Genomic DNA, 27,322 nt, shown 5'->3' with positions numbered 1-27,322 from the left:
AATTAAACTCCAACTGCCATTCCTCAGCCCATTGGCCCATCTGATCAAGATCCCGTTGTAATTTGGGGTAACCTTCTTTGCTGTCCACTACACCTCCAATTTTGGTGTCATCTGCAAACTTACTAACTACACCTCCTGTGTTACATCCAAATTATTTATATAAACGATGAAAAATAGTGGACCTAGCAATGATCCTTGTGGCACTCCACTGGTCACAGGCCTCCAGTCTGAAAAGCAACCTTCCACTATCACCTTTCTAACTTTGATCCAGTGCTGTATCCAAATGGTTAGTTCTCCCTGTATTCCATGAGATCTAACCTTGCTAACCAGTCTCCCATAGGGAACCTTGTCAAACGCCTTACCAAAGTCCATATAGATCACGTCCGCCACTTTGCCCTTATCAATCATCTTTGTTTCTTCAAAGAAAACTCAATCAAATTCCTGAGACATGATTTCCTATGCACAGAGCCAAGCTGACTATCCCTAATCAGTTCTTGTCTTTTCAAATACGTGTAAATCCTGTCCCTCAAGATTCCCTCCAACAACTTGCCCACCACTGACATCAAGCTCACCTGTCTATTGTTCCCTGGCTTGTCCTTACCACTCTTCTTAAATAGTGACACCACATTAACCAACCTCCAGTCTTCCAGCACCTCATCTGTGACTATCAGTGATACAAATATCTCAGCAATGGGTCCAGAATTCTCCTTAACCTGATTTGCCAAAGGTATCTCATTTCCCTCTTGAGTATACTCTTACTGCCTTTATAATCTTCTAAAGATTCCCTTGATCTCTGCTGTCTATACTGGACAAATGCTTCTTTCTGTTTCTGAACCAAAACCTTAATTTCTGTAGTCATCCCGCATTCCCTAAACCTTCCAGCCTTGCCTTTCACCCAATTAGAAATATACTGTCTCTGGACTCATTTCTGAAGGCTTCCCATTTTCCAGCTGTCTCTTTACCTGTGAACATCTGCCCCCAATCAGCTATTGAAAGTTCTTGCCTAATAATCATCAAAATTAGCCTTCTTCCGATTTAGATTCAGTCCATCCTTTTCCATCAATATTTCCCCAAAGTGCTCCCCCGCTGACACCTCAGTCACCTGTGCTGCCTTATTTCCCAAGAGTAGGTCAGGTTTTGCACCTTCTCTCATAGGTACATCCAAATACTGAGTCAGAAAATTTCCTTGGACACACTTAACAAATTCCTCTCCATCCAAACCCTTAACACTATAGCAGTCCCAGTCTACATTCGGAAAGTATAGACTATTATTATTATTACATATTATTCTTACAGATAACTGAAATCTCCCTACAAATTTGTTTCTCAATTTGCTACTAACTCTTTGGGGAGTCTATAATACAATACCAATAAAGTGATCAGCCCTTTCTGATTTCTCAGTTCCACCCAAATAACTTCCTGGATGTATTTCCAGGAGTATCCTCCCTAAGTACAGCTGTAACACTATCCCTTATTAAAAACACCCTTCCCCCTCCTCTCTTGCCTCCCTTTCTGTCCTTCCTGTAGCATTTGTATTCTGGAACGTTAAGCTGCCGGTCCATCCCTGAGCCACGTTTCTGTAATTGCTATGATATCCCAGTCCCATTTTCCTCACCATACCTGCGTTCATCTGCCTTCCCTGTTAGGCCTCTTGCATTGAAGTAAATGCAGTTTAATTTATCAGTCTGACCTTGTGCTCTGTTTTGTCCCTGCCAATATTGTCCCTCACAATATGGACAATTCACCTGACCTGCACATCTTTGGATGATGGGAGGAAACCCACAAAGACACAGGGAGAATGTGCAAACTCCACGCAGACAGTCGTCTGAAGCTGGAATTGAACCTGGGTTCCTGGTGATGTGAGGTTGCAATGCTAACCACTCAGCCACCATGCCACCCTAATTATGCACTTACCTTTTCCTGTGCTATGATCTATCCCACAGTGTTTCTGACAAGATCAGTTGTGAATTTTGCTGTTTGTTAATACTTGGAGGTGCCAGGAGGCATGGTACGTTGGGGAAACCGAGCAAAGGCTACGACAACAGATGAATGGGCACCGCACAACAATCAACAGACAGGAGGGTTCCCTCCCAGTTGGGGAACACTTCAGTGGTCCAGGACATTCAGCCTCGGACCTTCAGGTGACCATCCTCCAAGGTGGACTTCGGAACAGGCAGCAGAGAAAAGTGGCCAAGCAGAGGCTGATAGCTAAGTTCAGTACCCATAGGGAGGGCCTCAACCGGGACCTTGGGTTAATGTCACATTACAGGTGACACCATTACACTTTACACACACACACAGACAGGCACTGCTATGCACACATACACATGGACACACATACACACAGACGTGCACATTGACACCCACACACACCCTTACAGACACACACACTCCCACATGCACCCCCTCACAGACTTAAGACACTCTGCCCTCATTACACACACACACACACATACACTTTCTCACACTCACAACCCAACACAGACAAAGACCCACATGCACACATATATTTTGTGAGGCGAATTTGTACTTTCAGGGTTACATTGTACTTTGCTCAAAAACTGCATGCATTCATGTAGAACTCTGAGCTCAAAAACTGCATGAATTTATGTAAAACTCCGTTATCTCACTTTTTAGATTAGAATCAATCTAAACATCATGGCATAGACAGAGAACACAGGGGATCAAAACCTTCAACATATTGTCTAGCTATCCCCAATGTTAACAGTTAACCCAAGAATGCAACTTTTTACAAAAAAGGTTTTGTGATTTACACATGAAAGAAGTGAAACTATCAATGTATTCTAACAGATGAAAGGCTTAACAGACAATCAATTTTTCAATGTATAATTTCAATTACATCACACTGTAAATTTTTGCTATAAATTCAGTGTTAGGATTGAGCCCTCCACTATCACCTGATGAAGAAGCGTTGCTCTGAAAGCTAATTAAACCTGTTGGACTATAACCTGGTGTTGTGTGATTTTTAACTTTGTACACCCCAGTCCAACACCAGCATCTCCAAATCATGACTACTATCCACTCCCTTAAACTGTATGTAAAATGTGACCGAGGTGCTTTTGGAGAGGGTATGTAATTAATCCTACCTTGTTAGTCTAAACCAGGCCCAGTATATCCTGCTGTCTAGTTTGTGCCATAAAATGCTGGTCTAAGAAATGGTCCAGAAAACATTCAACATGTCTGAACGGACAATCCCTAATTTTTAAAGACCCCTTTTTATGGATTGGTAAGATATAACAAGTGGTGTACCCCACAGATGAAAACATTTTTTCAACATCCACACAGTCACATCCCCTCAGGATCTTCTGGAAATCTCAGTACAGTACATCCATTGGTTACCTTTACCTATATCTCAAGTTTCTTATTCAAGGAACTCAAATAAATAGTTAAACATGATTTCCCTCTGACAAAACCATATTGGCTCTGCCTGATTACTTTGAACTTATTCAAGTGCCACAGAAACATGAGCTCCTCCTCTGGATTACCTTCTCCAACCTGATTTTTCTAGTCTATGTGTAGCTTAAAACCCCCATGATAATTATTGTACCTTTCTGATGAGCTCCTATTATTTCTTCCTTGGTACCCTGTCCAACATACGGTTACTGTTAGGGGGCTTGTACACAGGTCCCACAAGTTACCTCTTTCCTTTATCATTCCTTATCTCTACCTTTACTGCTTCTTTATCTGAATTTAGGTCCTCCCTCTCTATTGTGCTAACATCATCTTTAATTAACAGGGTTGCTCCTTCATCCTTTCCGAGGTTCCTTTGTTTCCTAAATGTCACATACCCGTCAATATTCAGATCCCAACTGAAGTCATCCTGCGGCCATGTCTCAGTTATTGCCATTACTTATTTATCTCAATTTGTACTACAGTTCATCTGTTTTGAATCAAATACAGTGCCTTGAGTCTTGCCCTTTTATTATTTTTGTAACCTCGTGTCTTAGCTGCTGATTTACTCTTAGATCTGTATTCTCTGTCTCTTACTCTCATTGCTTGTTTAATCATGCATATCCTCTTTGCATTTTCCCACTTTCAGTCACCACAACTCCCAAATAATGTCCCCATTATTTTGTTTAAAATGCACTCTATTTCCCAAGTTATCTGGTTTGCAAGAACACCAGTCTTTGTATGGTTCAAGAGTAAACCATCCCAGTGACACAGATTCTTCTTACCCCAGAGTATTGGTGCAATGTTCCACGAAACTGAACCCACTTCACCCACATCAGTCTGCTTTAGTCACACTCCATCCACCACCTTTGTCATTCAGGGTCTTCATCATCAATGCATAGGGACAGAAGTATGTACTATCTACAAGATACATTGCAGTAAATCACACAAGCTATTTGAAATCTGCGAACTCTAGCATTTAGAAGGACAAGGGCAGCAGATGCATGGGAACACCACCATCTGCAAGCTCCTCTCAAAGCAACTGACAATTCAAATATGGAGTTATATACCATTTGGTTTCTTCAACAAAGCCATTATTATAAATTGAAATAGTTGAGGCCATAGCACTAATCCCTATGGTACTCCACTTGTTATATCTAACCAATCCAAAATTGATCAAGTTAAATGTACTTACTGTTTCCTGTTTGCTAACAAATTCTCTTCTATATTATCCCTACATCATTCCCGGGAATATGACCAGGAAATTATTTGAATGGAACTGAGAAATCAGAAAAGGGTGATCACTTTATTGGGATTGTAGTACAGATTCCCCAGTAATTAGCAGGAACTTGTGAAACAAATTTGTAAGGATATCTCAATTATCTGTAAGAGTAATAGGGTGGTAATGGTAAGGGATTTTAAATTTCCAAACATAGACTGAGACTGACATGGTGTTCAGGGTTTATGTGGTGAGGAATTTGTTTAAGTGTGTACAAGTAAATTTTCTGATTCAGTGTGTGGATGTACCGACTAGAGAAGGTACAAAACTTGATCTACTCTTGGGAAATAATTCAGGGCACGTGACTGAGGTGTCAGTGGGGGAGCACTTTGGGACCAGGGACCATTGTTCTATTAGTTTTAAAAGAGTGATGGAAAAGGATAGACAGGATCTAAAAGTTCAAGTTCTAAATTGGAGGAATGTCAATTTTGATGATATTAGGGAAGAACTTGCTGGGCCTCTTGCTTATTTTTATCATTGATAGTTACAGATGAGGTTGACTAACGTGGTGCCATTATTTAAGAAAGTGGTAAGGAAAGCCAGGAAACTATAGAGCGGTGAGCCTGACTTCGGTGTTGGGCAAGTTGTTGGAGGGAATCCTGAGGGACAGGATGTACATGTATTTGGAAGAGCAAGGACTGGTTAGGGATAGTCAACATGGCTTTGTGCATGGGAGTTATTTTATTGAGTTGTTTGAAGAAGTAACAAAGAGGATTGATGAGGGCAGAGCAGTAGACGTGATCTATATAGATTTCAGTAAGGCTTTCGACAAGTTCTCCGTGGGACACTGGTTAGCAAGGTTAGATTTCATGGAATACATAGAGAACTAGCCATTCTTTTCCCTGGGGTGAAGGAGTCTAGAACTAGAGAACATAGGTTTAAGGTGAGAGGGGGAAGACATAAAAGAGACCTAAGGCATAACTTTTTCATACAGAGTGGTGCGTGTGTAGAATGAGCTGCCAGAGGAAGTGGTGGCGACTAGTACACCTGCAACATTTAAGAGGCATTTGGTTGGGTATATGAATAGGAAGGGTTTGGAGGGATATGGGCTGGATGCTGGCAGGTGGGACTAGATTGGGGTGGGATATCTGGTTGGCATGGATGAATGGACCGAAGGGTCTGTTTCCATTCTGTACATCTCTATGACTCAATGATTATATAACTTTCAAAAGTTGATTGGGGGCAGATGAATTGAATTGAATTGAATTAAATTGAATTTATTGTCACGTGTACCGAGGCACAGTGAAAAGCTTTGTCTTGTGAGCAATACAGGCAGATCACGGAGTTAAGAAGCATAGATAAATAAATAATAGGTAAGCAGCAGCAAAAAACAAAACACAGGTACAGGTGAATGTTAAAAGTTTGTGAGTCCATTCAGTATTCTAATAACAGTAGGGTAGAAACTGTTACAAAACCGGCTGGTGCATGTGTTCAGGCTTCTGTACCTTCTCCCCGATGGTAGAAGTTGTAGAGAAACATTGCCAGGGTGGGATTGATCTTCAAGAATGCTGGTGGCCTTTCCATGACAGTGGGCCTGGTAGGTGGATTCTGCAGATGGGAGGTTGGCCTTTATGATGGTCCAGGCTGAGTTCATCACTTTCTGTAACCTTCTCCCATCTTGAATGGCATAGTTGCCATACCAGATAGTGGTACATCCAGACAGAATGCTCTTGATGGCGCACCTATAAAAATTGGCAAGGGTACTTGCCGTCATGCCAAATTTCCTCAGCTGCCTGAGGAAGAAGAGACATTATTGGGCCTTTGTAATCAGTGCGTCCACATGAAGAGTTCATGAAAGCTTGTTGTGGATGACCACTCCCAGGAGCTTGACACTCTCCACTCATTTCACCTCTGTGCTGTTAATGTGTAGGGGGACATGAGTAACATCCCACTGAAAGTCAATGATGAGTTCCTTGGTTTTCCGGCATTGAGAGCTAGGTTGTTCTCAGTGCACCATTTTTCCAGGTCTTCCCACCTCCCGTCTGTAGTCTGTTTCATTGCCATCTGAGATTTGACCGACTATGATGGTATCATCAGCAAACATTAAAATGGCAATAGTCTGTTACTTGTTGACGCAGTCATGGGTATACAGTGAGTACAGGAGGGGGCTGAGTACACACCCCTGGGGGCTCCAGTGTTGAGTGTTAGTGAAGATAAAATATTGATCCCAATCTTAACTGATTGTGGCTTGTTTCAGGAAACTGAGGATCCAGTTGCAGAGAAAGGGGCTTAGTCCAAGATCACTAAATTTAGTAATAAATCTCAAGGGGATAATAGTGTTGAAGGCTGAACTGTCGTTAGTGAATAGGATTCTTATGTGGCTGCATTTGGTGTCAAGATGTTCTGGGGAGGAGTGAAGGGCCAGTGATATGGCATCTGATGTGCATCTGTTGGTCTGATAGACAAATTGGAGTGGGTCAAGAGTAGTGGGGAGGCTGGAGTTGATTAATGCCATGACTACCCTTTCAAAGGGCCACTGGGTGGTAGTCATTGAAATATGATTTTCGTAGGTAAAGGGACAGCTCAAAAATGGGAAACCTTCAAAACTGAGATAACGAAAGTCCAGAGACAGCATATTTTTGTTCAGGTTAAAGGAAAGGCTGTAGGGGATGCTGGATGACTCGAGAAATTGTGGTTTTGGTTAAGAAAAAGAAGGAAGCTTATGTCAGGTAGAGACAGGAGAGATCGAGTAAATCTTTACAAGAGTACAAAGTAGGAGTATACGTAAGAGGGAAATCAGGAAGGCAAAAAGGGGACCTGAGATAGCTTTGGCAAATAGGGTTAAGGAGAATCCAAAGGGATTTTACAAATACGTAAAGGACCAAAGGGTAACGAGGGACAGAATAGGAACCCTCAAAGATCAGCAAGACAGCCTACGTGTGGAACCACAGGAGATGGGAGGGATACTAAACGAGTACTTTGCATTGGTGTTTATTGTGGGGCAGGACACAAAAAATATAGAATGTGGGGAAATAGATGGTGACATCTTGAAAAATATCCATATTACAGAGGAGGTGGTGGTGGATGTCTTAAACCATATAAAAGTGGATAAATCCTCAGGATGATCAGGTGTACCCCAGAACTTTGTGGGAAGCTAGGGAAGTGATTGCTGGGACCCTTGCTGAGATATTTGGATCATCGGTAGTCACAGGTGAGGTTGGCTAATGTGGTGTTACTATTCAAGAAAGATGGTAAGGAAAAGCCAGGGAACTATAGACCGGTGAGCCTGAAATTGGTGGTGGGCAAGTTTGTTGGAGGCAATCCTGAGGGACAGAATGTACATGTACTTGGTTTGGCAGGATTGATTAGGGATAGTCAGCATGGCTTTATGCATAGGAAATCATATCCACTAACTTGACTGAGTTTTTTGAAACAGTAACAAAGAGATTGTTGAGGGCAGAGTAGTGGATGTGATCTAAATGAACTTCAGTAAGGTGTTTGACAAGGTTCCCCATGGGAGACTGGTTAAAAAGATTAGATCACATGGAATACAGGAAGATCTAGCCACTTGGATCAGAACTGGCTCAAAGGTAGAAGACAGAGGGTGGTGGTGGAGGATTGTTTTTTCAGACTGATGCCTGTGAACAGTGGTGTACCACAAGGATCGGTGCTGGGTCCACTGCTTTTCATCATTTATATAAATGACTTGGATGTGAACATAGAAAGTATAGTTAGTAAGTTTTCAGGTAACACCAAAATTGAAGGTGTAGTGGACCATGAAGAAGGTTACGTCAGAGTACAACAGGATCTTGATCAGCTGGGCCAATGGGCTGAGGAGTGGCAGATGGAGTTTAATTTAGATAAATGTGAGGTGCTGCATTTTGGAAAGGCAAATCAGGGAAATTCCTGAAGAAGGGCTTATGCCTGAAACGTCAATTCTCCTGCTCCTTGGATGCCGCCTGACCTGCTGTGCTTTTCCAGCAACACATTTTTCAGCTTAAATCAGGGCAGGACTTGTACACTTAATGGTAAAGCCCTGGGGAATGTTACTGAACAAAGAGACCTTGGAGTGCAGGTTCATAGTTCCTTGAAAGTGGATTCGAAGGTAGATAGGATAGTGAAGGAGGCATTTGGTATGCTTTCCTTTATTGGTCAGAGTATTGAGTAAAGCAGTTGGAAGATCATGTTGCAGCTGTACAGGACATTGGTGAGGCCACTTTTGGAATATTGTGATCAATTCTGGTCTCCCTACTTTAGGAAGGATGTTGTGAAACTTGAAAGGATTCAGAAAAGATTTACAAGGATGTTGCCAGGGTTGGAGGGTTTGAGCTATTGGGAAAGGTTGAATAGGCTGCAGCTGTTTTCCCTGGAGCGTCGGAGGCTGAGGGGTGACCTCATAGAGGCTTATAAAATCATGAGGATGCACAGATAGGATAAATAGACAAAGTCTTTTCCCTGGGTTGGAAGAGTCCAAAACCAGAGAGCATAGGTTTCGGGTGAGAGGGGAAAGATTTTAAAGGGAACTAAAGGGCAACTTTTCATACAGAGGCTGGTGCATGTATGCAATGAGCTGCCAGAAGAAATGGTGGAGGCTGGTACGATTACAACATTTAAAAGGCATCTGAATGGGTATATGAATAGACAGTGTTTAGAGGGATATGGGCCAAGTGCTAGCAAATGGGACTAGATTAATTTAGGATATCTGGTCGGCATGGATGTGTTGGACCGTTTGCACTGTCTCCATGCTTTACATCTCTATGACTCTATGAGCTCTTGCACTACATTCTTTGATGCATCTGCACCTTGTCAAATGCCTTCTGGGGTCCAACCTGCTTTTAATCTAAACGATTTTCTTCAAACCCTTACCCCAGTGAATGTAGTTACGTTAAGTTCTTCTCACTTCACTTCTTGATTCACAATTATTTTTTGGTCTTATTTCTATCCTTTTCAGTGAAGACAGATGCACAATATCTGTTCAGTCCATCTGCCATTTCTTTATTTTCTTTTATTAATTTCCCAGACATGCTCTCCGACTCTATTTCTTTCTAAATTCTCGTAGAACCTTTGTTTATAATTCCTAACTCACTCTGTTTCTAGATTATCCCTCCATATTCATCTTTTAGCCATTCTTTGCTGTTCCTTACATGCTACCCAACCTTCTGATTGCCTTTCAACTTTGCAAACTCCTTTTTAAAATTTATTATCTTTAACTTTGTTTGTTAGTCACTGATGCCATGTCCTTCAGATTGAATGTTACTTTTTCAGTGGAATATACATTTCTTGAGTATTTTGAAATACCTCCTTAAATGACTGTCATGATTTCCCTACTGAGTTATACTGTTTCCTAATTTTCAAATTCACTTTAGACAGTTCCGTCTTCATGCTCTCATAATTGCCCTCACTTGACTTGAAAATACTAATATTCGGTCCACTTTCTTATCCTTCAATATGAATGTGAGATGCAGTCATATTATGATCACTGCTGTCTATGTGCACTGTCATTGAAGTCATTAATTGATATTCTTTCACTACATGTTACTAGATCTAGTATAGCGTGCTCTCTAATTGGCTCTGAAACGTGTTGCTCCAACAAAATGTCTCACTACCATTCTATGAATTTATTATCTAGTTACCTTTTCCAAAGTATTTGGTTAAACCATACCTTTCACACAATCCCCATTATTACTTTCCATTTTCTCTATTCGAAAAAATGTCGCTGTTCGGGGACTGACATACCACTCCCACAAGCAACTTCTTACCTTGACAGCTTTTTAATGTCTATCAAACTGATTGTACATCTTTGATCACCAGAACTGAGGTGATCTTTCCCTCATGAATCAAATGCCATCCTTAATTAGCAGAATTGTCCATCCACGTTTTCTTAACTTTCTATCCATAAGAGATGTCATGTACTGCAGAATATTCAGGTCCCAGTGTTTGCTATCTTTCAGCCATGTCTCTGTAATGGCTACCAGACCTTGCATTTTTATTTCAATTGACTCATGCCATATTAGCCATGATAGTTTTGTGTGGCAGTCCTGGTTTGACAGTACACATGGCCTATTTTTTGCTCCTATTTTGTATGATTTTACGATCAAGGACAGATCCTTGGGAGACACGGTGGCTCAGTGGTTAGCACTGCTGCCTGGGTTCAATTCCTTTCTCAGGCAACTGTCTGTGTGGAGTTTGCACATTCTCCCTGTGTCTGTGTGGGTTTGCTCCAGGTGCTCTGGCTTCCTCCCACAGTCCAAAGATGTCAGGTCTGGCCATTCTAAATTGGCCATAGTGTTAGATGGATTAGTCAGGGGTAAATGTGGGGGATTAGGTCTGGATGGGTTACTCTGCAGAGGGTCGATGTGGATTTGTTGGACCGAAGGGGCCTGTTTCCAGACTGTAGGGAATCTAATCTAATCTGACACCTGAGATAATGGTGCAGGAACAGGAAGAGACACTCTTGTAAGTAATTCTCTCATTAGGTTAAACCAGGCAAGTGCAATCTCGCCATCTGGATGATGATGGTAGGATTAACCATGTCCTGGGCTATAGGGAGGTCAAAAAAGAATAGGTTATCTTTTGTCACAGTCATATGCCATTTATGACTTCCATGAGGAAACATTTACAGTATTTTGGTCCTGCGGCGTTTTGGGGGGGTGGAGGGTTGGGGGGTTGGAAGGATTCAAACACTAGGTTATGGGAAACAGAGGTATGGATTTGGGAGGTGACAACAACGACTTTCCAAAACAACATAAATTTACATTTGAAGCAAGTCTGCCATACAATTCATAGCCTATTGTTTTGTTAAAGTGAATCTGTGCTTTAGTTAGCTTAACCCATTGGTATCACCTACAATAATGGAAGATGGATTGGGGCAAGCCCCAGGATTTACTGGAATGGATCAAATCATACAGACAGTATGAATGGACCACCTTGTTGTTTTTGATGATCCTTTGAGGTGCAGATGACCAGGTTCGTCAGCTGGGACATTTACGGATTCAGTCAGGTAACCAACCATCCTTTCTCCTCGTTAGCCTGTTCCCATGATCTCACCAGCTTCCCTCCCTGGTGCTGCAGTCAAGTATATGAACGTAAGAAATATAAGTAGAAAATTCTGCCTTTGGGTCTGCTTTGCCATTCAATAGGATCACGGCTAATCTGTTTGAGTTCCGCATTCCTATACACACGTGATGGCTCTGATTTCCTTGCCAGCAAGTTTTGTATCCGCTTGTCTCTTAAAAATATTCAGTGATCCCACTTCTGAGATAAAGGTTTCCAAACGAGTATAAATCTCTAGGAGAAAAAAAGTCTAACCACTGGCCTAACTTGTAGAAACTCTTGATACCCTTATTTTCACATTTGTAACCAGCACTCTCTCATATTTTTAACTATTCTGCCAATTAGCTTCTCAAGTCAATTTCTGTCTTTCTTCACATTCTGACTATTTATCTAACCTGCCACTCTGGCCTTTTCATAGTCATATGTTTCAACTTGTTGAACTATAACCTGTATTTTTTTCAGATTTGATGATTTCCCAAACTTTAGTGAAGGACACATAGTGAGGCTCTCTCTAAAACATTGAGCAAGGTGCAGCTCTCCCTTTAAAACTTTCAACCGAAGTCATCATTCTACCTCAGAGAGTTGGTCACCCTCAGTCTGGACGAAGCGCAGAGCTTCCATATTTTAATCATTGTTCCAGTGAAAAAGATGGCGGCTCTCTACCCGTCACACGCGTTGCCAGCATGTGGCGGCGGAAGTTGATCACGAGGGTATGGAGTTACACTTCCGGATTATCTGACGGGCTGGTGCCTGGAGCTGGAACTGGCAGCGGTTGGGAATGCTGCTGGTCGGTAAGACAGGGGCCATCGTGGCCGGGGTCTTTGGAGCAGCCTTCATCGGTTATTGTATATATTTTGACAGGAAAAGAAGAAGCGCCCCAGATTTCCGAGCAAAGTTGCGCGAAAGTAAGTGTTGCTCTCGGGCCTCGCTCACCGTCTCCCAGTTACCAGCGACAGGCACATGCAGGTGTTTGTGTCCTGTTAACCAACACTCAACCCCATTGCAATTAGGATGGAGCCTGCTGAGACATGCTCAATTACAGGAGTAAATATAATTTATTTAGCATGAGAGACACCCCTCGTGGGCCCCGGCATCGTCCCCTCAAAGTTGATTTTCCAGCATCGATGATCTTGCTAAATTACAGGAGGGTGCAGCTTCTTTAAAGAGCCGTGGGTCAGAACTGGAATAAAAGCATCTTCATTGCAGCACAATCTGCCTTATAACGTGAGTTTCGGCTGGTTTTAAAACTGTTTTGTCTAAATATTTATTCTTGGGGCTACCTGATTTGCTGAGTGTTTCCAACGTTTTCTGCGTTTATTTCAGGTTTGCAGTGATTCGTTTAAACATTGGTTGAGAATACAATTACTCTGGTGGTGGAGTGTGTTATCACGAAGGTAACAACTTAATGAACGCAGTCTGCTCACAGACTGGATAAAATACCACGGACGTTTGTGGTTACTGTCGTTTTATCGAACTTGGTTGAGTTAGAGCTAACCACAGCTCGTATTCTATTTGAAACAAAACTTTGGCCATAACTCAGTCCTTGTCATGTTGGTGTCCCTCGCAAAAGATTGTGTGCTTTCATGCCACATTGGACAAATCCTAATTAAATAAAGATTTTGGGATCCAAGAAGGACTGACATTGAACAGGATTTGATTTTATAATGAGTTGTGTGAAAGTACATTTTCCATAAATAAAAATAACGTCTTGTTTCAAGTCTCAGCTGCTTTTTAGGTCCCCCCACTCACACCCTTTAGCCAGTGCTGTTTGATGTTCCATAATTGAGAAGATCAGATAAAATCCTAAAAGTCTTACTCCGAAAACTTTGCTCATCACTTTAGTTTGTTTTATTACATACTTGAAGAGTACTTGTTAACTTGTCAACTTCTGTTTTCCTCCTGTCTTTTCTTGTTACTATTTTTCTTTTTTCTGTCTGCTCAAGAGTGGAAGTTGTGAATGTGCAACCTCCTGCAATGTACAGTAACCTATAGCTTAATTGTGTTCTGTCATTATTGAAGTTTAACATGAAACAAGACAATAGTTGGAATTTAGATAGTGTTTTTATTAACTTTTATTGGGCAGTAGAATTCAGTTTAAAAACTGAGGTTTAGATCAGAGCGCCTCGGAACACTTCAACCCCAGGGCATCAATGTGGACTTCGAGTTTCCTCATTTCCCCTCCCCCCACCTTACCTCAGTTCCAACCTTCTAGCTCAGCACTGTCCTCATGATCTGTCCTACCTGCCAATCTCCCTTCCCACCTATCCGCTCCACCCTCCTCTCTGACCTATCACCTCCATCCCCGTCTCCATTCACCTGTTGTACTCCTTGTTCACTTCTCCCACCCCCATCCCCATTTATCTCTCCTGCTTCCTGCCTGTATTCCTGATGGAGGGCTTTTGCCCGAAACGTCGATTTTCCTGGTCTGGGATGCTGCCTGACCTGCTGTGCTTTTCCAGCACCACTCTGATCTAAACTCTGGTTTCCAGCATCTGCAGAGCTCACTTTTGCCTAGTTCAGTTTAAAAACTGATAGTATAACCTGTAAGTTGACATTGATAATGCTTTTTATTATCTCTAAGTAAAACCGCTAAGTGTTTTGACAGTACTGAAGTTTCATGATTGCAATAAATATTTTCTTGTAACATGTTATTTTGGATTATTTTATTAATATTGGAGAGACATTAAAATAAGCTTAATTGGATTTTACTCAAGAAGAATTTGTATGAATTTAATCTCAACTTGGGATCTCTTAATGGAAAAAAATAGTGTTATCTCTGCTTTATAAATGTTTCACTGTTAGATATATATTTTGACAGTTTTAATTTGAAATGTTTTGTATACGTATGAGTTCCATGCAAATAATTATTTTCAAGTCATGGTTATCAGTAAACGTTTAAAATATAAATTATGTGCAAAATCAATAATAAAAACATGTTGATAATTATAAATTCCAGATCAACAAAGACTAAATTACTGAAGTTGGACCTTGGTTTGTTTGATTTTCCCTATAGGACCTATTTTCCATTTAATATTTTGCTCAGCTAGAAATTGAATGCTTGTCAAATATAATAAAACAAACACTTTTTCAGCTGTGATTATAATGTGAAATGAAACTTTACAGTCTTTTATGTGTATCAAAATAAACTTTATTTACAGGCATACTGTGTATTATTTAAACATTAGTTTCATAATGAAACATTCTGTTTTTAGCTGATCACATAGTAACATTTTAACGATTATGAGAATAAAATGTTTGGATGGTTTGAATTACTGCAGGAGTCAAAAAGCAACCACGTTTCCTTACCAATAAAAGGGAAAGATCTAGATGAGAAAGATCTTCCTTTTATAGATACGAATAATTGAATATTTCCTTAGTGGCTCTGCTGCAATTATTTCTTGACTAGATTTTTGAAATTAAATTTGTAAAGCAAGGTCACAAGGTTATTTTTGTATTTTATGAGGAAAGGGCAAGTTTGTTTGCTTCCTGTTCTTATGCACATAAAATTAGTGATGCTGTAATGGCAAGTATAACTGCATTTGTATTCACTCACAGGCTTGTGCACTTCACTGGTTGAACCAGCATTGATTACCCAAACCCATTTGCCCTTGAGAATGTGATGGTGAGCTACTGCCTTGAACTGCTGCAGTTCATTTCATGTTGCTGCACCCAAAATGCTTTTCAGGAGGGTGTTTGGGATTTAAACCCAGCAACATTGAAGGAACTGTGATACATTTCCAAATCTGTGTAATGAGTGACTTGGAAGGCAAGTTGCAAGTGGTGAAATTCCCATGTATCTAATGCCCTTGGCTCTTCTAGATGGTAGCATTTGTGGTTGCTGATTAGGGAGCTTTAGTGAATTTCTGCAGTGCATCTTTTCTAAAGTACACACGGCTCCTACTGAACTGAGCTGTCATGAATGCTTGTGGATATGGTGCCACTTTAGCAGACTGCTTTGTTCTGGATGACATCAAGCTGCTTTTGTTGTTGGTGCTGCAACATCCAGCCAAGTGGTGAATTTTTCATCACACTCCTGACTTGTGCCTTGTATACAGTGGACAGGTTTTGGGGAGTCTGGAGGTGAGTTAGCCACTGCAAGATTCTAAGCCTCTGACTTGTCCTTCTACTCAGTGCTTATATGACTCGTCGAGTTCCGTTTCTGGTCAAGAGTAACTACCAGGATATTTAAAGTGATGCCATTCATTAAGTGTCAAGATGCAACGGTTATTGGAGATGGTCATTAGCTGGTTCTTCTGTGGCACAAGTATTATTTGCCACTTGTTGACCCAGGTTTTGATCTTGTCCAAGTCTTGTTGCATTTGAACATGGAGTGCTTCAATTTCTGAGGAGTTGTGCATGGTCTTGTACATTGTGCAGTCATCTGCGAACATCCTCACTTCTGACCTTGATGAGCAGCTGAAAATGATTGAGGCCAGATAAAGAAACCTGGAGCTGAGGTGACTGAGCCCCCAACTATCTTAGTTTATGCAAGGTGTGACATGAACCAGTAGAGAGGCTTACTCCTAATTCCTGTTTATTCTGGTTTTCCGACAACTTCCTTTTAGGATGCTCAGTCAAATAAGCCTTGATTTCAAGGACAGTCACTTCATCCTCAGAATTCAGCTCTTTTGTCCATGTTTGTATCGAAGTTGTGAAGAAGTCAGAAGCAGAGTGGCCCTGGAGGCGCACAAATTGAATGTCACTGAGCAGGTTATTGCTAAGCTAGTGCTGTTTGACAACACTTTTAATGATACCTTTCATCACTTTACTGATTCAAGGGCGGACTGATGGTAATTGACTGGGTTGAATTTGTCCTGCTTTTTGTGCACAGGGCATAAGTGAGGAGATTTCTACATTATTGGCGAGATGCCAGTGTTGTAGGTGTACCGAACTGCTTGGTCGGGATGCAGCAAGTTCTGAAGTGCATGTTTTTAGTATAATTGCTGGAATGTTGTTAGAATCCATAGCATTTTTCAATATGCACTGCTTCTGACTATTTCTTGATATCACATGAAGTGAATCAAATTGGCATCTGTGATGCTGCAGACCTCTTGAAGATGTCAAGATGGGTCATCCATTGCCACTACTGGCTGATGATTGTTGTGAAAATATCAGTCTGATCTGCCTTGAACTGACGTGATGGTTCCCCTCTTCTTGAGGATAGGGTTAATTTTGGAACTTCAATTGTTAACTGATGTAAAATGATAGCAGTTAATTTAAAATTCTGGTAAATGAATCTTAATCAATGTTCCTTGCTTTTCACTGACTTAATAAGAAAATGCATTTGATGTCATTGTAACTGTGTGTTCTGCTTCAATTCAGAAATTGAATTTTATACATCCATGATTTTAAATGAATATATTTATTCTTAAAAATTGTAGGAAGAAGAAAACAGAAGAAACAGGATAAAGAAAATGATTCTATTGGAAAGGTAAGACTGACTGTGCATATTAATGTTCTGTATTATACTGTGTAAAGTTTTGTGAACTGTGGGGGGAGCGGTTATTTGGACCAGGAATGTTTCCAGGTTCAATCCTTAGTGTCTGCTCAGTTATCCGAACTCACCTAAAGGCTGTAGGTCATGCTGATACTAATATCAGCGTTTTATGTTTAAAAAGTGGGTAAGGGCGGATGGAAGGAAATTCGATCATTGTTTTCGTTTCACGCTGGTATCCACTGATTCTGCTGTAAAGAATACCTGCTGATGCACCTTCATTTATGAAGAATGACCAGGAATAAATCTTACAGACCAATCAGCAATTATGGGAAGAAAATTAGTTGAAGAAAGAAATTTTGTTGACATATGTTGTGACAGCAGTTGCCAAGGCAAACAAATGTTGGAGTGCACACATCCTAGGAGTAATACTTTCCAAAATCTAATAATAATCCACAGAATTATCAATCAATTTTAATGCCATATTCACTTAATAAAAAGAGGAAATTTGGTACTAGATCTTTAGTTTTGTGTTATGAATGTCAGGTGGACCTAAACCTGCCTTGACTGAAAGTCAAGAAAAAGGTGAAATTTGTTCAAGTTTTCATAATGTTTGTCCTGACTAAAATTAGCAATAATTTTGTGTTCAGACCTTAACTACTTTGGTTATTTTGAAGCCAAATCACGGGCGGCACGGTGGCACAGTGGTTAGCACTGCTGCCTCACAGCACCAGAGACCCGGGTTCAATTCCCGACTCAGGCGACTGACTGTGTGGAGTTTGCACATTCTCCCCGTGTCTGCGTGGGTTTCCTCCGGGTGCTCCGGTTTCCTCCCACAATCCAAAGATGTGCGGGTCAGGTGGATTGGCCTTGCTAAATTGCCCGTAGTGTTAGATAAGGGGTAAATGTAGAGGAATGGGTGGGTTGCGCTTCGGCGGGTCGGTGTGGACTTGTTGGGCCGAAGGGCCTGTTTCCACACTGTAAGTAATCTAATCTAAATGTTAACAAATTTCTGTTTCTGTCGTGAATAAGATTGATGCATCATTGCCAAAGTTCGAGAGAATAGTTCTCAGATGTGGTGCTAAATGACAGATTGCTGAGAAGTATTAACTATTTTTCATTCTTTCTCTTTGTTTACATTAAAATATAGGAGACATAATTAAATTCCATTGGTGAACATAAACAATGCATGCGATTATTTTGCATGAAATTAATGCATCAGTTTTAACATGTACATGGCTTTGCTTTAGATGGGACTAGATGCTGAATTTGTGAATGATTTGGTCAGTGCTTGCCATTGACTTTGAGGAAGGCTGGCCAGAAAAAAGTAGTGGTCTCTGGGTTTGGTGTTCCTTTCTCTTGACAGCAGTTTAAATCTAGTACCAAGCCCGGGGGTTGTCTTGACATATGGAGCAATGATACTAGCAAGCAGATAAGGAGCCAGTCATAGTGAAGCATTCACACTGAGTAAGCCAGAAAATAAAAAAAATCAACCTACACGTTTAAATTTTTGCATGCCAAAATAAATGAATAACCTTAGTTCAAAAGAGGAACTAAAATAAGAGCAAATTTTTGAAAAAGAAGAAAAAAAATTTGGTCTGATTTCATCATTAGGGAGAAATTTGATATTGCACAAATATGAAATTAGATTTTCAGGGACATTCATGAGTGTTTAGCAGTAATCATGAATTTAGTACACCGTTAAAATGTCAATTACATCTCATTCAACAACTGCCATGTTCTCAAGGACTTTTTACAGCAAGACTCAGCATAATGATGGAACTTCTTGTAAATTTATTTGATTTCTATGCTATGTTGTGGGGGTACAATTTCTCAACAGTCTATCGTCTAGAAATGTATAGAATCGCTGACAGAAACTTGAGTGCAGCGTTATTCTGTGCATTTAAGGACTCGCAAGTTTTGTCATCAGTTTCAAGGGAGTAATGGTAAACACTAACCAGGATTCTGCTGTGATAATGGCTGAATTTTTTTTTAATGTTCTCATTTCTAACATTGTCAGCAGAAAAAAAAAGAGTTCATAAGATTAATAAATCATTTTGTCATAGCGTAAGACTTTAAAGGGGGTTCTGGTGACTGTGTTGAGACAAGATCCATGTGACTGTAGCTAAAAACAGAAGACATTGGTATAATTCTTAAGCATTGCAGGGCACTAAATACTGGGCATTCTAAACTACTTTGAGTCATTCATTTCTAAACCAGAAATGAAAGAGGCATTGGTAATATTCTGGAAAATTAACTGAGGCAAAAAACTGATATGAGAGGAGGAGAACAATTTTGAAACTGTGACAACAAAATGATTGGATTCAGTGTTAGAATCGAAAAAGATAAAAAATATTAAACATGAAGTGTGGACTGAAAAAGCTAAAATTTAACCCGTTATGAAGAAAGTTGATCCAAACGTATTGAGTAAAAAAATACCAAAGGTAATGGCTTCATTTTTCCAGATGGAAATTATTTCAGTCTGTATATCAAACAGGCAGTCAACAGGGTGAGGAGGGATAATGCACTATGGTTGCCATCAGGGAAGACATTCATTCCTTTGCCCAGAGTTGTTCTGGGGATGTGGAAAGGGCGTGTGATGAACTGGAAAGATTTGAATAGGAAGTTTGGGAGATGTGGGTGGAGGTCATAGATGTCAGGACACTTCAGGGTCTTTTGAAAGGGTATCTGAGAAGTTAGAGATGATGGACAGGCTAAGCTGAATTGCTTTTAAGGAGCAGCAAGATAATAGTTTTATAGACGAGCTCAAAGATTCTTGAGAAAACCATGATCAGGTCAATCTGTACAGAACCAGAAAGAGTTGAGGCAGGGATTAGATGATGTGGTTCACAGAGTAGTTGGGCTTGGACAGTGTGAAAAGGATGGAAATGGTTGGATCCTGAGGTACAAATGTATGGAGATTGGGAGACAAGGTAGAGGTGAAGAAATGCGCACAACATCCACCGTGGAGCTTTTTATAGTGATGTATTTTAAAATTTTTTCATTGCATGTGGGCATGACCAGCAAGGCCAGTATTTATTGCTCATCCAGAGAGCAGTAAGAGTTAATCACATTACTGTGGATCAGGAGTCACAGGTAGGATAGAGCAGTTAAGGGTGATAGATTTCCTCTCCTCAAGGATATTGGGGAACCAGATGGGTTCTACAATGTCCATCAATGTTTACATGGTTGTCATTAGGCTATCTTTTTACACCAGAATTTTACTGAATTAAAATTTCACCATCTGTCATGGTAGGATTCCAATCATGATGCAGAATATTAACCTGGAATTCTGGATTGTGAGACCAGTGATCGTTTCACTACATTACAGTTTCTCCTGAAGTAGACCAGAATAACAACAGCCTACAGTCATAAAATATTCACTTAGCAACAGTCATTATAATAGAAAAACAATTATTTTCATGATCAAAAATAGTTTTGCTCACAAAGCATGCTAGATAGTGTGAGATGTATTTTATGGTGGATTCATTAGTTTGTTGAACATACACAAAAAGAGAGAAGACCTTAAGTTGTATGTGTGATATTACGTTGTGTCATGTAAACACAACATAACATCATAACCCCAATTGAATCTAACAAGCTTATTTCTTTTCCACAAATCAATCTCACACATCCTTCTCTACCATATTCCTCTATCCTTTACTCTTTAAGTGCATCGCATTTTTCTTGTTTGAAATTGTCTGTCTGCTTCAGAGAACTTCTGTGTAACTGTCTTAACAGTTGTATTTGCCGTTCAATGAAAATGCTACATCAGTCTTCTTACTGACTTACTAATTTTTTAAACTTTCACCTCATTGTCTGGTGAGATTCTTAAAATTTGAATTTAATGATTTTTTGAAAACATTGATGGGTTGAAGAAAAACAAATACATACTTACATTTACATGGTGATTAACCATGTTCTCAGAATGTTCCACAAAGCTCTTCACAGGCAATATATAGTTCCTGTTGCTATACTTGCTAAACTTGATAGCCAAAGCATGCATGCATACAAGGGCTTGCATATAACAAATTAATAAATATCAACCAAACTGTTCTCGATGGTGTCACCAGAAGTGGCAGTGTAAGTCAATATGCTGTTCAAGTCGTGAAGTTGAACATTTACCTGAGCAGGGAGATAGTTTAATACTGACAGTACTGCATTCTGATAATGTAACATTTAGAGTCATAGAGCTATGCAGCATGAAAAAGGGGCCTTTGGTCCAACTTGTGTATGCCGACCAGATATCCTAAATAATTTTAGTCCCATTTTCCAGCATTTTGGCCTGTATCCTTCTAAACCCTTCTTATTCGTATACCCATCCAGATGTCTTTTAAATGTTGTGATTGTGCCAGCCTCCACCACTTCCTCTGGCAGCTCATTCCATACATGCACCACCCTCTGCATGAAAATGTTACCTCTTAGATCCCTTTTCAAATCTTGCCCCTCTCAGCTTAAACCTATGCTAGATTAGAGTGGTGCTGGAAAAGCACAGCAGGTCAGGCAGCATCTGAGGAGCAGGAAAATTGACATTTTGGGCAAAAGTCCTTCATTGGGCTTTTGCTCGAAACGTCGATTTTCCTGCTCCTCGGATGCTGCCTAACCTGTGCTTTTCTCATACCACTCTAATCTAGACTCTGGTTTCCAGCATCTGCAGTCCTTGTTTTTACCTAGTTGATTTAAACCTATGCCCTCTAGTTTTGGTCTCTGACCCCAAGGAAAAGAACCTTGTCTATTTACCCTATCCATGCGCTAATGATTTTGTAAACGCCTATAAGTTCACCCTTCAGCCTTTGATGCTCAAGGGAAAATAGCCCCAGCCTATTCAGCATCTCCCTATAGCTCAAACTCTTCAATTCTGGCAACATCTTTGTAAGTCTTCTCTGAATCCCTTCAAGTTTCACAGCATCCTTCATATACCAGGGAGACCAGAACTGCAGACAGTATTACAACAGTGGCCTAACCAATGTCCTGTACTGCTGCAATATGCCCTCCCAGCTCCTGTACTCGACACACTGACCAATAAAGGTAACTGTACCAAATGCTGCCTTCCCTATCCTGTCTACCTGTGAATCCACTTTCATGGAGCTATGATCCAGCACCCCAAGGTCTCTTTGTTCAGCAACATTCCCCAGGACCTTACCATTAAGTGTATAAGTCCTGCCCTGATTTGCCTTACCAAAACGCAGCACCTCACATTTACCTAAATTATACTACGTTTATAACTCCGCGGCCCATTGGCCCACCTGATCAAGATCTGAGGTAATCTTGTGGTCCACTACACCTTCAATTTTGATGTCATCTGTAAACTTACTAGCTATATTTCCTATGTTCATGTCTAAATCATTTATATAAATGACGAAAAGCAGTGGACCCAGCACCAATCTTTGAGGCATACCACTGGTCACAGGCCTCCAGTCTGAAAAGCACCCCTCCATCCCCATCCTTGCCATTAAGCCAGCTCTGTATCCAAATGGCACGTTCTCCCTGTAATCCATGTGATCTAACCTTGCTGACCAGTCTAGCATGAGGAACCTTGTTGAACGCCTTACTGAAGTCCATGTAGATTCTCCACCGCACTCATCAATCCTCCTCGTTAATTCTTCAGAAAACTCAGTCATGTTCTGAGACACGATTTCCCATGCACAAAGACATGTTGATTTATCCCTCATCAGTCCTTGCCTTCTAAATACATGTCCATTTCTCTAGTGTCAGCTGTTGATGTTCAATCAGCAATAGGAATTAGCAAATTGGCACTGCAACACAGTGACATGAAGATAATGGATTCATTGCAGGGTCAAGCTATTCAAGATAAATTGGTCCCAGATTATCATATTTATGAATAATGATTGGAGTAAGTTACAAATTTATATAGCTACTATCTCCATTTTGATTTCAAGTAAATGCTGGAATTGACATGTTTGTTTTTTGACTTTAAATTCAGTTACCTGATCTGAAAGATGTTGAAGCTGTACAGAAGTTTTTTCTCGAAGAGGTCCAGTTGGGAGAAGAATTGCTGGCAAGAGGTAAATCTTGAACGTTACTGCTTATTATGTATATTTCTTCAGGACCAGACCAGATTTTGTAACCAAAGTTGTATATTAAGGTCCCAGAAAGCTTTAAATTAATTGGTGGGGTGGGATCTGGGCGGGGGGAGTTTTGGAGACGGGAAATGAGAGCTTTCTGAGCAAGAGATATGGCAGTATTATTGGGCAGTTATTTAGAGTGGGAGTGGAAGGGATCGAGTATATAGAAGTGCAATTGTGGGTCTGCATAGAGCACATGCGCTGGAGCAGTGAAAGAAGATAACTTACCACCACCTTCTCAAAGGCAACTTTGGTCAGACAATGGTGCTTACACCCATGAGAGAATCAAAAGTCCCCAAGGAAAAAAAGCATGATATAATGTCAAAAGAGGAAAAATGGTAAAAAGGCAAAATTAATGACTCTTTATTTGAATGTGCCTACTATCTCATACAAAATAAATATTTTAATAGCACAAGTACAGGTTAACTGGTATGATCTTGTAGTCGCTACGGCGACATGGTTACAAGGAGGTCAAAGCTGGAAATTTAAATATTTATGGGTATGTGGTTTTTGAAAGGATAGACAAGAAGCAAACAGTGAAACAAACATACAGTGCTGGAGAAACTCAACAGGTCTGTCAGTGTCTTGTAGAGAGAAAACCAGTTGATATTTCATGTCCGTTATGCCTCCTCTTCAGAACTATCTTCACAGATGTTACCAGTCATGCTGAGTTTCTCAAGCAATCTGCAGTTGTTTCATATTTTCAGCATCCACAGTGTTTTGTTTTTATAGGAAGGAAAGTGTCATGGATAGCGTTATTGATATAGAATAAAGATGATAGAAAAAAATTAAATGAAACAAAGAACTGTGGATGCTGGAAATCAGAAATGGAAAAAGATGTTGTGGGGAAAGCTCAGCAGGTCTGGCAGCATTTCTGGTGAGTTAACGTTTCAGGTCCAGTGACCCTTCAGAACTCTCAATGAACAGGTCGAGTACAGGTAGAAGACCAGAGAGAGTGATCCAGGAGGCAGGAGATTGTTGGAGGTGGGTGAAGGGGTCTGAAGGACAGAAAGAGGATTCTTGCCCAAAGAAATAGGCGTAAAGGCAATGGAAACAGTGTTCAACATTATGTTGTACCCGAAATTCATTGAGGTGGGGTGCAGAAGGATAAAACTAAGACTTTTTTGCTGAGTACGGAACAGTCAGTGTCAGAGAATAGAAGGTCAAAAGGCATAGTAAATGCACAACAGGAGCTGGGGTTAGCAGAGGAGATGGAGTCAGAAGGAGGGAAAGAGAAGGAAGAAAGTTTCTAGAAAACATGGTATGTCTAAGTTGTTGCATCTGGCATTCCTTAATGTCTGGAATGAAAAGAAAAAGATTTTTGTCAACATGTCAAATAAGCTGGAGGATGAACTGGAACTGGGGGTTCGGGCAGCATTGAATCAGTGGCAATGGAAAGAGAGGTCCAACGTCTGCATATGGCGACACATGACACTGAGTGTAGATCTGCGAATGTGGTGAGATCAGCTGTTTGAGGAGCATTCTACATCACCGAGATACCTAAGTTCCTGGGTGAAGTCAAAACACGGATGAAACTGCTCTTGGGAACATTTAGGGTGAACTGGAGGCAGTCACTGGGTTTTGAAGAAAGGTCACGAGGCTGGAACATTAACTCTGCTTTTTCTCTCCAGAAGCTGCTAGACCTGAGTTTTCACAGCAGTTTATAATGTCATAGAGATGTACATCACTGAAACAGAACCTTCAGTCCAATTCATCCATGCTGACCAGATATCCTAAATTAATCTAGTTCCATTTGCTAGCACTTGGCCCATATCCCTCTAGATGCTTCTTATTCATATACCCATCCAGATGCCTTTTAAAATTGTATTTGTACTAGCCTCCACCACCACCTCTGGCAGTTCATTTCATACACACACCACCGTTTGCATAAAAAAGTTGCCCTTTAGGTCCCTTTTTAAATCTTGCCCATCTCACCTTAAACCTATCCCCTCTAGTTCTGGGCTCCCCCAGTCCTGGGAAAAGACCTTGCCTATTTACCCTATTTATGCCCCTCATGATTATATAAACCTCTGGATGGTAACCCCTCAGCTTCCATTCTTTAGCGAAAGCAGCCCCAGCCTATTCAGCGTATCCCTCTAAACTTGCCAACATCTTTGTAAATCTTTTCTGAACCCTTTGAAGTTTCAAAACATCTTTCCTGTAGCAGGGAGACCAGAGTTGCAGACAGTATTCCAAAACTGGCTTAACCAATGCCCTGTACAGCTGCAACATGATCTCCCAACTCCTTTACTCAATGCTCTGACCAATAAAGGCAAGCATACCAAACGCCAACTTGACTATCCAGTCTACCTGCGACTCCACTTTCAAGGAGCTATGAACCTGCACTTCAAGGTCTCTCTTTTTCAGCAACACTCCTCAGGACCTTACCATTAAGTGTATAAGTCCTGCAGTGGTTTGCCTTTCCAAAATGCAGCACTTCACATTGATCTAAACTAACCATTTGCCACTTCTTAGCCCATTGGCCCATCTGATCAAGATCCCACTGTACTCGGAAGTAACCTTCACTGTCCACTACATCTCCAGTTGTGGTGTCATCTGTAAACTTATTAACTATACCTCTTATGTTCATATCCAAATCATTTATATAAATGATGAAAAACAGTGGACCCAGCACCCGATCCTTGTGGCACACCACTGTTCACAGGCCTCAGTCTGAAGAAACAACCTTCCACCACCACCCTCTGTCTTCTACCTTCGAGCCAATTCTGTATCCAAATTGCCAGTTCTCCCTATATTCCATGTCACCTAACCTTGCTAATCAGTCTACCATGAGGAATCTTGTCGAACGCCTTACTGAAGTTCTGTTTTTGAGCAAAATATTATGTTCAGTCTGAAGATGTAGAATTCCTATTGGTTGAAGGTAAGGAACAAAAAGGGAAAGAAGACACTGGTAGGAGAATTCTGGAAGCCCCCTAACAATAGCTATAATGTGGAATGTAGAATAAATCAGGAGATTAAGGGCCTGTAGCAACAGCAGCAAGGTAATCATAGGTGATTTTAATCTTTGTCGATAGAGATAGTCTCATTGGCAGAGGAAGCCATGAGGAAGAATTCTTAAAGTGCAATTTGGACAGTTTCCTAGAGCAATATCTTGCAGATCCAACCAAACAAGGGATCAAGCTGTTTTGAATCTGGTGAGAAGTATGTCATTAGGCAGGTTTAATACATGATGTGTTCTGGGTAAATCACAAGTTAATTTTAGTTTGGCTAGTTATTAAGAAATCTCTCAGACAATCAAATATAGAAACAATGATTTCAACTTTATTGCATGTAGCAACCAAAATAAGCCTCACTTAAGCAAGTTAAGTCTCACAACCCACCTTAGATGTTACCCAATTAGTGATGGAATCTGGCCAAGATTTATTAGACATCTGGTGTTGGATTCTTTATATATTTTTTTTCAAATTTGTGATTTGACATTATTAATGACTTAATAGATTCTTTCATCCTCAACTTTGATTACTTTCCTGGAGACCTCAAGTCTGTAGCTTGACTTGTCAGGAATAGCTCCCCTCCCGCCCCCTCTGTTCCATTTGGGTAAGCTATCTACTTTAAACTATTTAAGAAGTGGAACTATCACTGTATTCTAACAGATGAAAGGCTTAACAGACAATCAATTTTTCAATGTATAATTTCAGTTACATCACACTGCAAATTTTTGCTATAAATTCTGTGTTACGATCGAGCCCTCCACTATCACCTGATGAAGGAGCGTCGCTCCGAAAGCTAGTGTGCTTCCAATTAAACCTGTTGGACTATAACCTGGTGTTGTGTGATTTTAACTTTGTACACCCCAGTCCAACACCGGCATCTCCAAATCATACTTAAAACATAGTGTTTCCTGTAATTAACTGCTTAAATTCTTCTGCAGGGCAATCCTTATTCTTAATTGGCAATAAAACATCCAGTTTATTAAGCAGGTGTCAAAATGGTTTTTTTAATACTATCTTGCCAAGACATGGCTCATTGCTTTCAGTCTCTTGTCTTGTTGCTTTTATCTCGAGAAACCGTTAATTCCAGAAAGAGTTATTGCTGATTCTTTCAATCTATTAAGTTATGAAAGTTGTGAAATTTACATTGTCACAGATGCCAGAATAA

At 40.5% G+C, this 27,322-nt stretch overlaps 1 protein-coding gene across 1 annotated transcript in view; it reads left to right on the top strand.

The window, feature by feature from the left end:
- Positions 1-12,417: 12,417 nt before the first annotated feature.
- Positions 12,418-27,322, top strand: part of LOC132818279 (mitochondrial import receptor subunit TOM20 homolog) — a 25,320-nt gene continuing 10,415 nt past the window's right edge. The window contains exons 1-3 of the mRNA XM_060829112.1: positions 12,418-12,588; positions 17,065-17,114; positions 23,062-23,143. Of these exons, the coding sequence (XP_060685095.1) occupies positions 12,462-12,588; positions 17,065-17,114; positions 23,062-23,143 (259 nt within the window). The 5' untranslated portion in view covers positions 12,418-12,461. The remainder of the gene's footprint in view (positions 12,589-17,064; positions 17,115-23,061; positions 23,144-27,322) is intronic.

The sequence above is a fragment of the Hemiscyllium ocellatum genome, chromosome 8 (assembly GCF_020745735.1).
Source record: "Hemiscyllium ocellatum isolate sHemOce1 chromosome 8, sHemOce1.pat.X.cur, whole genome shotgun sequence".
Lineage (NCBI taxonomy): Eukaryota > Metazoa > Chordata > Chondrichthyes > Orectolobiformes > Hemiscylliidae > Hemiscyllium > Hemiscyllium ocellatum.
This window is presented reverse-complemented; position numbering and strand designations above follow the sequence as displayed.